At 40.7% G+C, this 14,658-nt stretch overlaps 1 protein-coding gene across 1 annotated transcript; it reads right to left on the bottom strand.

The window, feature by feature from the left end:
* Positions 1-6,809: 6,809 nt before the first annotated feature.
* Positions 6,810-13,554, bottom strand: SPRY2 (sprouty RTK signaling antagonist 2). The gene is made up of 2 exons (XM_067563290.1): positions 12,657-13,554; positions 6,810-8,582 (listed from the first exon to the last, which is right to left on the bottom strand). The coding sequence occupies exon 2, from the start codon at positions 8,529-8,531 to the stop codon at positions 7,590-7,592; it is 942 nt and encodes a 313-aa protein (XP_067419391.1). The 5' UTR covers positions 8,532-8,582; positions 12,657-13,554; the 3' UTR covers positions 6,810-7,589.
* Between the last annotated feature and the right edge of the window lie 1,104 nt (positions 13,555-14,658).

Below are 14,658 nucleotides of genomic sequence, written 5' to 3' on the forward strand. Positions count from 1 at the left end.
CTTGGGTACAAAGCTCAAGCGTAGCATACGTTGCCCTATGTTCGGCTCTGCTTAATGGAAGCTTACAAAATCATTCTGCACTGTAAAGATTCCAGAAACAACCTACTCAACAACTGGGGCTTAGAGCATGGGGATGAAAGGAAGAAGAGATGATGCTTTCCAGACATTAGATTTGATGGGAAAATAAAGTATGAGAGAAGCTTTATTAATCATCATCTAAGGAAACTATTTTGTGATTATGCTTTCAAGAAGCATGTAACTTTCAACACTGGTGTACGGTATCATAAAAAAAAAAAAAAAAAGGAAGTCACTTGTGAAGCATGCAAATACATATACAGCAAAAAGATAAATATAGAAATATAAGTTAATTCAGATTTTATGGCAGTGTCAGAGGGAATAGGAGTTTTGTAAATACACTAATTTCAGCATTGATATGAAATTTGGCATAACAGATCTTCATAACTGGGGTTCACCTGTATGATTTTAGGTACTTATTTTGTACTTGGGGCACAAGTCCCCCATAAAGTTGGCTTTTTTAAAAAAAACACCACCACATTACTAACAAATTACATTGTTAATCATATTTGTTCTTTCACTAAAGCTGAAATGTGTACCACAGTGTGAAGTTATTAGGTCGTTAATAATGATACGGCCATATCTCCCACTTCTGTAAGCAAAGGGGACAAAGGTACAACAGACCTAAGCTTCTATGGGGTGACATGTCTGAAAAAGATCCTTTCCTCCTGGAAGCTCTTGCCCAGTTTCAGACTCTGTGATGGGCTTGGGATGGGAGTGGACCTGGGATTATGGCTGCTTCCCATAGGATAGTGCCCACCCTGAAGGTGTTTTTTTCTGGGTAAATTAATACTGACTGACTCAACTACCGAGTTTGTCTTTCGCCAGAAGGGTTCAGGGAGATGGGAAACAATGGTGGATTCAAGTATAAGCCAGTTTTGAGGCTGGAAGCCCATGCAGAGAATCTGGCTCATCAGAAAACCCCAGTAATGAACTGAGATCCCAGGGAATCCACTGGTTTAGAAGTATAAACCTCATGCTTTTCCTGCAGAAAGCTGGGGCTGGCAGAAATGACCACATGCCTGGTTGAATTCACAGCAAACTTGCAACGTTTCCCGTTCCCTATGTAAAAGGAGTAGACATTAAACCAGATGACAATTCACATTGCACCCAAATTTGGTCTCAGACATATTGGAAGGAAAATGCACTCCCCCCTCCCTTTACCATTCAGTGCAACTGAAATAGAGTGTGTGCACGAAGCTCACTATTGGTAATCTGTCTGGGTTACTTGCATACTTTATTATTTTGTTAAAGTTATCAGAAAAAATATCTGACATGCCCTTACTGAAATATCACTTGTCTAGAATAATTAAAGTTACAGCAACCAATAAAATAATGGTCTGAAATGTTTTTCTCCCTACTACTGTCACAAATAAAAAAAGATTGGCTGAAAAGATTATTTCAGTTTGTTTACTTTGTGCATTTGACAATATACTATGAATTGTCAACTTCTCTTGCTTGTTTGGGTATCTGGCATAGCAACAATGATTTTTTTTAAAAATGTTTTTTCTCTCGAAAGTCTGATTAGAAAACCACATAAATTAGTAGGCAGACTTTAGTACCTGAAACTATCTTCAGTCTTTTTAAAAATTGAAGTAAATCATGATTTTAAATTAGAGATAAAGTATCACAAATTAAACACATTTTACTTACAGTGTAACTAATCCTTTGAAACGTGCATAATTTCAAAGGTTGATAGTACTTAACTTTTTTACTGGAGAAGACCACATATAGTGGAACAGTCTATTTATAAATACTTCACTTCTCAGCAACTAAGAATCTTGACAGGTCAGATGTTCTTTTGAGAAAGATGCAGTAAAGTAGCATATGACCATTCTACTCTTTCACAACAATCACATTTATGCACAATTTGTGGTCAAATTCACATGCCTAGTCCATCTAATGTCAGTTTTAGCCACAAAGTAAAAAAGTCCCCATGCACAAAACATTATGTCATGTGAGTGGAACAGACGCAAGTGACCCGTCTGATCTACCTTTTTATGTAAGCAGACTGTCATTCAAAGTTAGACTTTTGCCCTGTATATATCTGATCTTCATTCAGTGCTCTCTCTCATGACATAGTTCCAATACAGAGAACAGCTCTACAATCATACAGTAGACTAACTGGCGAGCAGGAACTAGTCTGATAGCATGATTTTTTTTTAAAACCAGTTTATATAGCACAGTAAGACCATCTGGGAATAACTTTCCAAACTGGTTATTTAAAGTTAGGCTCCTAAATTGATATTTCATCAACTAAATCAATGTAGCCTGATTTGTAAAGGCTTCCAAGTATCCATAACTCCCACTGCAATCAACTTTAGGCTTCTCAGAGTCTGAACATTTTGGCCAGGGCTTTTCTAGCCAGCATATCTAGGACTTAAGTCACTGCAGAAGGGTTTGTTACAGTACTGACATGGCCAGGCTGGGCCAAAAGAATATGTTGGCTGAGCAGTACAAGATCTGTTGCTTTTCTCCCATTATAGAAAAACAAAAACCCTATTTCCAACAAAACCTCTGCTTCTGGGGTCCAAAGGTAAACTTGTTGGCTATCGTTTTAACAGTCTACCATCATTGACAGGAGGGGGAATTAAACACTAGAATATTAGTAGTGAAATCTAGTGTGATCTAGATTCCAGCCAGCTGAACTACAGCAACAGTAAATCAAAATGTTCTTTTAACTAGGGGGAAATATTTCATCATGAACAAACCATGTTAAGTTCTAATCTCATTTTGCCATAATCAAAAGCACACTAAACAAATGAAAATAATGCATGTGTTGGAACCTGTGGGACCAGTGTCATACACAGATGGAAAACATTTGAAAATGTCTTTAAAATGTGGCACAAGTATGTCAAGGTAATCATTTCCCCCCACCTCATCATAAAACCTTCAAAGACAGATTGTCCTCATGAGAAAAACATGTTTCATGCTCTTCTTTCATCCCCTGCACTACAAGTAACAATAAACCTTTAAGTATTGAAAGAAGAAACTGATACAACTTGGAAAAAATACGTAGAGACAAAATAAATAAGAGAAATGCATCAGGATCTCCCAGTTCATAAAATCCTTTCAGAGAAGTAAAGAAATTGGACACAGACAATACAGAAGCAAAAGAAATGCTACATATGCATGCAGCATACTTAAACTCAGTACATACACCACCTTTCTGCTTCCAATAAGACAGCTTTATTTAGATTTCTGATTTTCCTGTTTCTAATAGCTTTTGACAACTTCCATTAATTTTGTTTGTAATGCAAAGTGAACAGGAAAGAACAAAACTCAATACTTTTATCAGTTAGGAGAGAAGGCAGTATAATGTGCTACGTTTTTGCCACCTCTAGTTATGTTTTCAACTCCTATCACCCCCGCCTAATGTTTACTTAGGGTTACATAAAATGTCAACAAGCCATGTTACCCAAAACGCTATTCAAAGCCAGCACTACTCAATCAAATGGGGCCTTCATGCTCAGCCAAATGTATTTGCAGATCTCTGAGCAATAGCAATTGACAGAAATAAGTCTCAGCAAGGTGCGATCATATTCATATATCACCAAGCTTCTTGAAATATTCCCAGAGTGAGGAAAAAAAGTCACCTCAAGTAACATGAGGCACAAAAGTTGTAAGCACATTATGGATACTGCAGTAACTGACCAATGTTATTGCTACTGTCAAGTATCAAGCGACTTAAATAGGCATAGACAGGAATGGCATAGATAGGTAGGCATTTTTATAGGAAACTGTAAAAAGAATATTAAATGAACTTATATGAATGCCCAGCTATTACTCCTCTCCAACTGGAAAATAAATCTGACTCTTTAAAACTGTAGCCTTAAAATGAATGTTTTGGTAGTTCATTTGAACAGGACATACTTTCCACATGAACAACCATGTTTTATTTCCATTTAAGGTATTATACCTAGTTATTTTCCTGGTGAAATTGAGTTCCTTCACTTTTACTGCTTTGATTGTTGCCTTCAGAAAAAAAATTAAAATTACACCTCAAGCTGTTAAAGTATACAAAACAGACAATATATTTAAGGATATTAATTGGGACATCCAATTAGTTATGCTGAGCTGTTCTTGTACAGCTTGTATCTGTACTTTGCATACCATATAGGAAAGGAAATTGCAAGCTGGGATTTGATTAAAATAATAATTAATCGTGCTATATTATCTGCAATATCTGATTCTGAGTCCCCATCTTAGACAAAATTTGCACTGAAATCAGAGTTTACCTGAGGATCAAAAGAGCAATGTAACAAACTGAGCTATTAGACTGGGGTTTGTTTCTTTCTCACACTCTCTTTCTCTCATACACAAAGGCACACTTTTACGGAAATCAAATTTAAAATCAACTGGGCATGGTTCTACATTGCATACATTTGGTAAGACACCAGCAATAACCCTCACAATTTAAGTATTGGATCAAATTCTGCTGTCAATGGCCCCTCCCTGATGGGCAAAAACGGGTGCAATTTTCAATCTTGTCAACTCAATTCAACTCAACAGTCCTTTTAATGCTCAGGCTAACACTTCTGAGGCCAGTTTTTAGCCTCACCTAGACCACTAAATCTTGTCTAAACTAGGACTTAAAGGTGTGATGTTAGCTCATGTTAACTGACATGCTAGCAAACACATTGGAGAAGTCTAATGTGGATAAGGCAATTGGCTTTGAAAAGTCTAAGCTATAACCTGAATAGTTTAGCACATGTTAAACACCTCAGCACACTTTACCTAAAACTTACTAGCATCACATCTTAATTCCTAATCCACACCAGGTTTAAGTGCCATACAACTCTCAATTATTAGTAATGGGTGTAACTTGATGCAATATTTGGCCAGTTCTCTTTAATTAAGAATTGAGTTGACAATCCTTCTTAAAGGAAGTCCAGATTCATATTTCACAAATAGTAATGTTCTGTGGGAAGGGGAAAAGTCTATCAATGCAGATAACTAGTTAGCTAGTCACAGAATATCAAATAAATAAATAAAATTAGTATGTGCTTTTAAGTACGTATGCACTAAAAGTAATGTACAACTTTAATTTGTCAAACAATTAGGACACATTCCAATTTGCCAATTTTAACTCTAGTACCATGCATTCAATTATACTTTTTTAAATATATATCTAAGTCAATAAGGACACAGAATTCAATATCCACATTACCAAGTTCATTAATACAAGATAACAAATTAGAGTTATTTTGTACTATGAATTGTATTTTTATTTCTAAACAAGAAATCTAAGGGACAAAGACTTCAGGTAATGTTGCTGTTGAAGTATTTCTATGGTTACTTTCAATCAGTATAGATGCAAGACTTGCACATGCCACTTTAGATATAGGCTTGACCCATTTGATCCATTTCAAGAACTGGAGGAAGCGAATAGGAACACATGAAGGATCACGCCTGTGATAGCTGAATGTATGTTTCTGAATAACCTGATTTGATCAACAGTTAACAAATGCTGTATGACAGTCGTACTCAAAAGCCTTGTCACAACAATATTTGTGCACTCTTGAAAGAATTCTTATGCTACACAAGCCACTGTTTACCTGACAAATCCACTCACATATGTAAAGATAAATAGTTTGTCTTTTGACGCCCCAGTCAGCCAGTCATTTGGTGCTGAGAAATAAAGAAATTTAGCTTGCTTTTTTTACATAAGGGGAAAATAAGAAAAAGGCTTGTGCATAAATTATTTATGATTAGCAAACTAGTTAGGGCATGCACCTTTTAATTTCACTTGATGATTGATAATCAGTGTGTACACACTTCTACAGAGAAAGATTTTTCAGCACTGCAAACCCATGTAAACATCCCAAATGTCAGACACCACAGTTAAAAGTAATGGGTAAGAATTTGCAAATTCCTATAGCCCCAAGTTTAAGCTTCTAGTAAATAAGTTCTTAATTTATTAATTTTAACCTTGTTTTTGTTGGAGAGGGTTCAGAGTAGACTGTGATTTTTTTTAAATGCCAACTTAAAAATTAGATGCATAAAATCAGCACTAAGACCTCTAAACTTGGAGAGACATGCTTAGGAACAGGAAATGGTAGTTTGTTAATAAAGAAAGGTAAATCATTTTCTAAACTTCCGGTGGTGAACTTGGCAGTGAAAGAATTTTGACCTCAGTGGAAGGTAACTGTCACAAATGACAAATCAAGTAAGCAATTTTTCTTCTTAAAAGTGAGGCAAATGTTTGACATAAGGCTGGACTGCTTTCAGATCTGTCACTCCCTGTAGCATATTCTTCTCCTTTTAACAAATAATCATACAAACTCTTTGCACTAACCATATTAACTATCTATTATTCCCCTGTATACTGAGCCCATGCAAGTCAAAGCTTTTTGTGAGCGAGTACTGCTTATTTCCTATTTAAAGCACCAAAAGCTCATCACTTAACAGGATAGGTCAGCTTTCAGTGATGATTATTCCTAGTCTGGAATGAGTTCATGCATTTTCCTATGTTCATTTTCCTCTCATATTATGCAAATAACATTTGTACCATTTCTGTAAGGGCAAGAAAACTGCATTTTTTTCAGTTAAAGTTACATTTAAAGTTTGCATTTTCATTAACTTCAGGTTCTTAAATCATTTGTTTTCTTAGCCACATTGTGAACACATTTCTTTGAACATTCCCCTTTAAAACAAAACAAACGAACAAACCCCACAAATCAGATTTTCCAAGTCAGAGCGATAAAGGGGGGAAAAAAAGACAAGCAGCCCAGTTTAATTTCAAACGTTAATATATTTTCTATTTTATAGTGAACATATGCATCTGTCACCCCTTATTTGCAGCAACTATGACGTCCTCATAAGAAAGGGTGACATTTGTAAGATGCCTCTTAAAATAAATATCTTTTTTTATAAAATAATAAAACTTCAAATAAATATTCTTTACACTAAACAATATGTTGAAAAAAATTAGAAAATAAAGGCTGAATTTTACTGAAACTGTACAATATACATGAAGTCCAAAGGGAAATCAGAGTCTTGTAATAGAGGGTTTCCATAAGGCAAAAAATACAATCTAAAAACATACTGATTGATTCACATTCTTCTGAATGTACAACATATTAGTATAATATTTTGTGACTGTGCCATGTTCTATGACACTAATTGTTTTTCACAGTTGAAAATATTATTGTATATACAAAAATATAGCACATTATCTCTGGCAGAAAACAATAAAAAAGGAGCCATTTGCTAATTTACAAATTTTGCAAGTACTATTCACAAACAATAGAGTCACCTAGGAGTGTTTGTGTTGCTTTAGCTTATGCAATATATGGGTCACAAAATACTGCATCCCATTTTTGAGCTCCATTAGCTGGGTTCTAACAAGCATATCAGTTAAGATGGCACACATGCAGAAAAAGCAGTTCACTGCAAATGGCAAAGTATACCCCCAACCCTTCTACTAACAGTGCCAAGGTTATAGCTGTTTAGTTGGTTGTGTGTGTGTGTTAAAAGAATCCTTATTACTTTAGTATTCCTGATTAGTGATGCTATGTTGGCTTTTCAAAGTTCCTGGGGGGAACACTGGGAACTTTGCAGCAAACGGTGTTTGAGTGTTTACAGCGGCATCCAGGCCTGTTTATCCGGTCATAACACCCCTGGCACAATTTAAGGCAACCCTTGGCTGGTAAGTAACACCATAAGCAAGGCAAAAAGAGAGACACAACACCCATGGCAGACCATCTAGTGCAGCAATGTGACTGACTGCAAGAGCACGGGTTATCAGCACAGTTGTCCTCATCATCATTAGAGCAGTGATAGAAGAGGCATTTCACACAGCAAACACAAGTCCCATAATCAACCACGTTCTGGGCTGAGCAAAGACACTGTTTGTCACAGATCCAACAGGATGGCAGGGTCCTTGGATAAGTGCACTCCTTACACTTACATTTTCCACAGTCCTCACACCTATAGGCATGCATGCCCAAGTCTTCTTTGCTCAGGGGCTTCAGCTCACTTGATGTGAACTCAGACTTGGGCTGCACCCTGATTATCCCATCAGCAACTGGCCCTGAAGATGATCCTAAAAGTCTCTGTTCAGATGAATTACTGCTTGTACTTGTCCTTGTACTGCTCCGTGAACCTGTACTGACTGTGCTGATGGAACGGGAGAGGGGTGCGCGGGAAGAAGTGTGTACCTGTGCATGTTGGACCCTGGTAAGATGACGATGTTCGGGGAAGCCATGTGGTCTTTCGTTTTTGTGCTGGCTAGCTGGACGAGGGGCAGGTTTAAGCCCCGGTCGCGGAGCCACTGTAGGTCCCTCTGTATACTCATTTGTATTTCGGATGGCCCTGATCTGGTCCAGTGACAACACATGAACCTGCTGTGTCAGAACATCCCTCAGATCAGACTCTCCATGCTGCCTCCCACTGTCACGCCGAACCTGCAGCAAAGACTGGGACCCACTGCCATTCTGAGCTCTTGTCTCCATCAGTATCCTGAAGAGTGATCACTCCAGCAGGCTTAGAACACATCTGAAATCCTGTAGCAACAAAAAGAAGAGTCACTATTGTGTCACATTTTACCTTTACAAATTGTCTTTCCTCCTTAAGGATCCCAGAGCATTTTACCAATTAAAAAACCAGACCACCATTAAAATGGAGCCACATCTGAGGTGGCGGGCAGGAGGCAGACTGGGTTAATACTGTGTATCTGTCTTATTTTGCTAAAGAGACACTAATTTTTACTACACGCACTATGGGATATTTTTCTGCATCCATGCAGAACACAGACGTTTTAGGTTTTTAAGAACTCATCATAAAGATTTACATCCAGTAAACTGCATAGGACTCAGTTTATCTGTAATGCAAGGAGAGTGGGTTTTGCTGACCCTGGCAGGACTTTAACCTGTGATTCCAGGGAATATAGGTACTTAAAATGTGATGCTGAGACCTCCCAATCATCCTCTGGCTAAACCATGGATTTTAACACTGCCACTTTTAGCCACTTAAAGTGACTCTTCCTTTCACAACTCTATTAAAAATACATGTTACACAAAGAACAGCTACAAATATTTTAGAAAGTGTAATGTGACCTCCAGATGACAGATATAATTCTTCAACTTTATTTAAAACTGGGTAATATTTTGGTAGGCTAGTCTCTTTACACATTAAACTTAACATGATGTAAATAGGAAATTGTAGTTTAATACCAATGGTCCCAAGAAAAACACTAAACAGCAATAAAATGTTTGAGGTTAGACTCTGAGTGAGTTAGTGCTACCAAAAACTTCAACAGCACAAGTAAGAAGTCTCTCTCCAAAACTGTCAAGTGTGTCATACTTGTGTACTTCACTTCAGTTGTTATTTTATTTATTTCTTACTAAATACTACCGCAGAATTGTTTTTACATTTCAAACTATCTCTAGTTTGTAATTCAAATACAGGGGAATTATCAGAAAATACAGAATAATCTGTGGAACACAACTATGCAGAGTACAATCTATTAAACACTACAATCCAAGAAGGGCTATTTGATTGAGGATATTCCTTCGGAACATCACTTTATCTAAGTCATTAAGAATGGAAGTAGCCTTAAGAAATTCAGTGGAAACCCATAAAACATGCATGAAAATTCAAGAAAATTGGTGTATGACTGGAATCACAAGCTTAAAATATACTGATCCTTAGTACAATAGTTAACAAATGTGCAGATCAGAATTTACCAATCTGTCTATGTCATTCTTTAATGGATTCTGAAGCCGACACAAAATTAAATTAGCTACATAAAAGTCCAAAGCAATTTGTTTTAACTTAAAAACAAATATGAACCCTTGCTTCTTGCAAGGACCACACAATGACTTCAATTATACCTAGAAAGGGCACCATAGTGTTACTCTGTACACATCACTTGCCAACAATAAATACTACTACACCACAGTATTGTAAAATATATCCAGACACTTCAACAGTGAACATATCCATATGTTGTCTTTATTCTAAAACCAAAGGAAAACATTTAACCTCTTAACTTCTGGTTACTTTTCAAGCCAAAATAAATTCTCTCTTTGTTTTATTTCATTTAATTTATTTTGCAAGCTGGTCCTTTTCTAAAAAGATCAATAACCCTTCAATAAAAAATATTAGGAGGGTTAATTATTGTTAAATCCTGACTTTCACCCAGCATATATGTTAGAAATCATGATTCTCAGCAAGTGACAGATATCTTGCAAACACATCTTAAACTCGTTTGCATTTACTTCACATTAAAACCCTTGCCAAGAGAAAAGTTTAAATCCAATGCCCAAAAAGCTTAAAATCCAATGTCCTTTATTAGCAGCCATTTAAAGACAAAAAGATTAAATCAAGGTTCTCCCTACCTTGAGAGGAACTTGCAACATACTCTCCTCTTCCAATTCAAACTAAATTCAAAGAGCAAAGGAGAGATGTTTTTGCCTCTCCAGTACTGTTAACCCTGTCTAAAAAGGACGACTGACCCTCACCTGCAGATTCTTAGAAAGACAAGGGTTTTAGAAACGGAACCCCTTCAAACAAGGTAAAAGCTGCAGAAGAAAACACTGCTCTTTTTTTCCGTTCCTTTTATAGGCTTCATCTTTGCCCAGAACAACGTGCTCAGCAGGTGGGGCGCAGCAATCCCTTCATTCTCTCAGGACTGGCTGACACTGCGAATGAAACAAGCAGCCTCACAAATGCAGACAACCTGGAGATAAACAGGAGACATCCTCTGGGGTGGAGGAGGGAGGCGGCTTCTAAAGTTGCCTTATCAGGAAAGTCAAGCCCATGCTTCCTTTCAACTATTGTGCATCCACCCCCACCCCCTGGAGATGCTGGAGGAGTCTGGGTTACAGGTTTCCCCTTCAAGTGCTACCATGAAGCACCAGTACAAACTCCAGGAAATCAGCTGCAGGAAACTTGGCCGGTGCTGTTACTATTTTACCTATTCTGTGTAAAATTCAACCAAATCCCCAAATTATGAATTACAAAGTGGCACCCACTGAAGTTTTAGCATAACAAACAGCCTTGGAATTGTATTGCACGGAGAGCTTCTTTCCCCTCTTGATAGATCCGTTAACGGGACAAGATGCAGACCTACAGTACTTACGCTCTTATTTTTGCACGTATTTGCCTGAAGGTCTTTTAGGGGAAACAGCACTTCCCCCTGCCTCCCCTCCCTAGTCTCGGTTGATCTCAGTGCTTCCCTGCCACCCACCTACCCTTTTTTCCTGCTGCCGACTAGGAGCATAGCAAGAGAAACATTTGCTTTTCTTTTTTTTTTTTTTTTTTTTTTTGGGGGGGGGGGGTGGGGGGGGGGTTATAACACGATTCACCACTTCCAAAAGCCGAAGTCCACTCACTTGGCCAGCAGAAATGCCATGATCTGCTAACGCTTGCTAACTGGGATCGGAAAAAGGGGAGAAAGGGGCAGGGTTTGATCCTCTGCACACTTGGGGAAGTTTAAAACTTGTGTGCAGTGGAAAAACCCATGTCGTGCTGGCTGGGAGAAGGCGAGCCTAAGGGGGAAAAAGTTCTCTGCCCATGAATTTCTGTTTTGTCTCAGGATCCTTTGCAGCAACCCCCCCCCCCCCATCACTCAACTCCACCGCGCGCACACCAACTACCTCCTCTTCTTTGAAAGTGCTTTGAAACCCCCATTAAGGGCTGAGTGTGTGATCAGACTATGGATTAGGGCAAAAGGGACTTCACCATCGGGGTGGGGCAAACTGACACACACACACAGCTTGCTGCAAACACCAGCAACTTTCAGAGGCTGTTGCAAAGTAAGCCAACAACAACAAAAAGATTAAGCCTTTCCGTGCCCTCCTCTCCCAAATGGTCTCAATCCTACAGACCATATAGTGGAACCTGGTGAAGAATTTACCCCCCCCCCCCCCGTCATCTCGACGATCTATTTAATTTTATCGCATGGAAAATATATTTATAGCAGGCGTGAGCTCACTTCCGAATTGCACAAATCTCCCAATGCACTTATAGAACAGTGCCAGTCTTCCATTTAAACAGAGATTGCTAAATACACCTAATACAGCAACCAAGCAGCCCAAAGTCTATACAAATAACCTCCCCCCGCCCCCTCAAAAAAAATCCTACTAAAAACATTTAATGCTTTGAGACAGGACCTACCAGGGCTTCCCCGTCTCCAACTTTCAGGAGCATGGTTACTTCGACTAAAGGAGAACACAGGATGCAAAGAAGTCACCCGATATTGCAATATTTCACAGACACCGCTCCCTGCAAATGCTCCAACCTGAGTACAGATTTCCGCCTCCTAAGCTCTCCCCCATCTCCAATGGCGCGGAGCTGGGGGGCTCCCTCCCTGCAAAGTCATTTTGAGGGGAAACAAACTGGAAACAACCCTTAGAAACCATCCGAGGCTGCTCTCCTTCCCCCCCCCCCCCCGACCCCCGAACTTCTCCAAGAAAGAAATCTCACTGAAATTCTACTTCCAACTCCTGGGGTTTGGGGAGGGGATAAGCTCCCGAACTGAAAAGGGATCGGCCTTAAACCTACATTTCCACGAGTTCCTCGGAACAACTGAGAGATTAAAAAGCTGGTTTTGCAAAGAAGGAAAATGCTCTCACCGTGATCGCGGCACTGCACCAACCCCCCCTCTTTCTCTTGTGTTTTCTTCTTCCTGCGGTTTGCAAGTAAATCCAGCCTAAAGCAAAAGCAAAAAAAAAAAAAAAAAAATCCTTTCCAAACTCAGCTTTAGTCCAACTTGCAAATCATCATCATCTCAAAAAATCCAGAGCAAAGTGACCTCCCTGTCCCCAGATCGAGTATAAATATAAACCTATATGAAAAGTCTCCAGGTCGGGTGGATATCTTTTTGCTCCTAAAAAGAAATCACTCTCTCATACACTATTTCCTCTTCCCCCTCCTCTCTATGAACAGGAGGCCGAATCGCCAATACCTAGTCACTTTTTTTGTTGTTGCAAATGATCAAGGGGCGGGGGAGGGAGGGGGGCAGAAGCCAAAGCAAACAAAATAAAGTGGCTCTAAAATAAAATCCCAAAGCTTGAGTTTCTTCCACTGGGCTCCTCCAAAAAAGCAGCCTGTGCAATGTAGCCGTTCTGCTGAAGAGCTGCTGGCTGCAAGCTCCCCTCGCTCGCTAGCTTTCTCGCTCTCTCTGGGAGCTTGTGAGTGTTGCAGGCAGCGCTGGGGGGGTTGCAATCGGGGGGTGTTTGGGGAGCGCAGCGGATCTGTGGTGGTGGCTGTTGTGTGTTTGGAGGAGGAGGAGGAAGATTTGAGATCTGAGCTGCAAGGGCTCGGCGTTTTTCTGCTCGCTCGCTCTCCCTCTCTCTCTCTCTCTTTTCCTTTCCGGAGGAGGTAGGGTGATCTCTCTCTCTCTCTCTCTCTCTCTCTCTGCAAAAGCAGCAGTAAATGGCGTCATGTGGATCTGAGGAGGAACAGAGCAGTTGTTGTCCCAGAGGATATATCGCATCCGGTCCCAGCTCATTGGCTCTGCGGGGCTACATTCACTCACACTCCCAGCGCCCTACCAGCACTCTGAGCCGCAGGAGGCATTCAAAAGGGCAACGGCACCGACCAAGCCAGAGGGGGAGGCGGGCGGCTTCCACCGACGCTGCAGGCGGCAGCGGCAGCAGCAGCAGCAAGAAGCGAAGCGGCGCGGCCGCTCTGCTCTGCTCTCAAGCCGCCGTTCTCACTGCGAGTGCGGCGGGGTTCGGCCTCAGCCCGGCGCTGGCTTGTCGCCGCAGCAACTCCCCGTCCCAGGCGCCGCCGCCGGGCCGCTGATCCTGGAAGGAAGGAATGGGCTCCCTCGCGCGAAGTAACACGAGAGACGCTGCTCAGTCAGTACGTGCAAGACACACGGACAGACGAACAAAAGGCGACGCGGGGACCCCTCGGGCGAGCCGGCTGGTTACGTTGGTTGCCTTGGCCTAAAGGAGCCCTTTGATGTTGAGTTGTAGAAGAAAATAAAAACTTCCAGGTGGAGGGTTTTGAATAGAAGTAAGCACAAGTTACAAATGCCCCCCTCCCCTCCCCTCCCTTTTCAGTGGAGTTTCAACCCAATCGCCTGCCACTTTTCGGGGAAGGAGGGGGGTATTATTTTGGGTACCGGCTGCTGCGTAAACACGATCCTACGCCATGTAACTCGGACTAGCCCCCCGTCTCCCTCCTCCCCCCGCCGAGTGTCTGCGATAAGGAGCGGAACGCCGTGTACCTGAGACTCCAGCGATCTGCTGGGAACAGAGGCAAGGGCATGGAGGAGCGCTCCGTGTCCTCTGGCCGGGTGCGGGGGGACAGCTCGGAACTGAGGTGCCCGGCGGTGTCATAAGTACTAAAAACCACCAGCACACAGAAAAGAGGAAGGAAAACCCCGGCCTCTGTGCTAGGATGCACTGTCATTCATGTTGTGACAGGCAGAATTGTAGCACGGGTTATAGGGTATAAAAGGAGTCCGAGGCGCTGTACATCTTGGCGAGCATCAGTATCTAGTCCTGGCTCCCGAGTGCTTTTGTTTAAGTTCAGTTGACATATGGGACGGTGTCTGAGAACAGCCGGTTTAGGGACGGAGTATGCAATCATAATGACAACGCAAGCCCTTCTTCTCTTTATTGT

The sequence above is a fragment of the Emydura macquarii genome, unplaced genomic scaffold (assembly GCF_026122565.2).
Source record: "Emydura macquarii macquarii isolate MOO-44397 ecotype Brisbane River unplaced genomic scaffold, CSIRO-AGI_Emac_v2 contig_2473, whole genome shotgun sequence".
NCBI classification, from domain to species: Eukaryota; Metazoa; Chordata; order Testudines; family Chelidae; genus Emydura; species Emydura macquarii.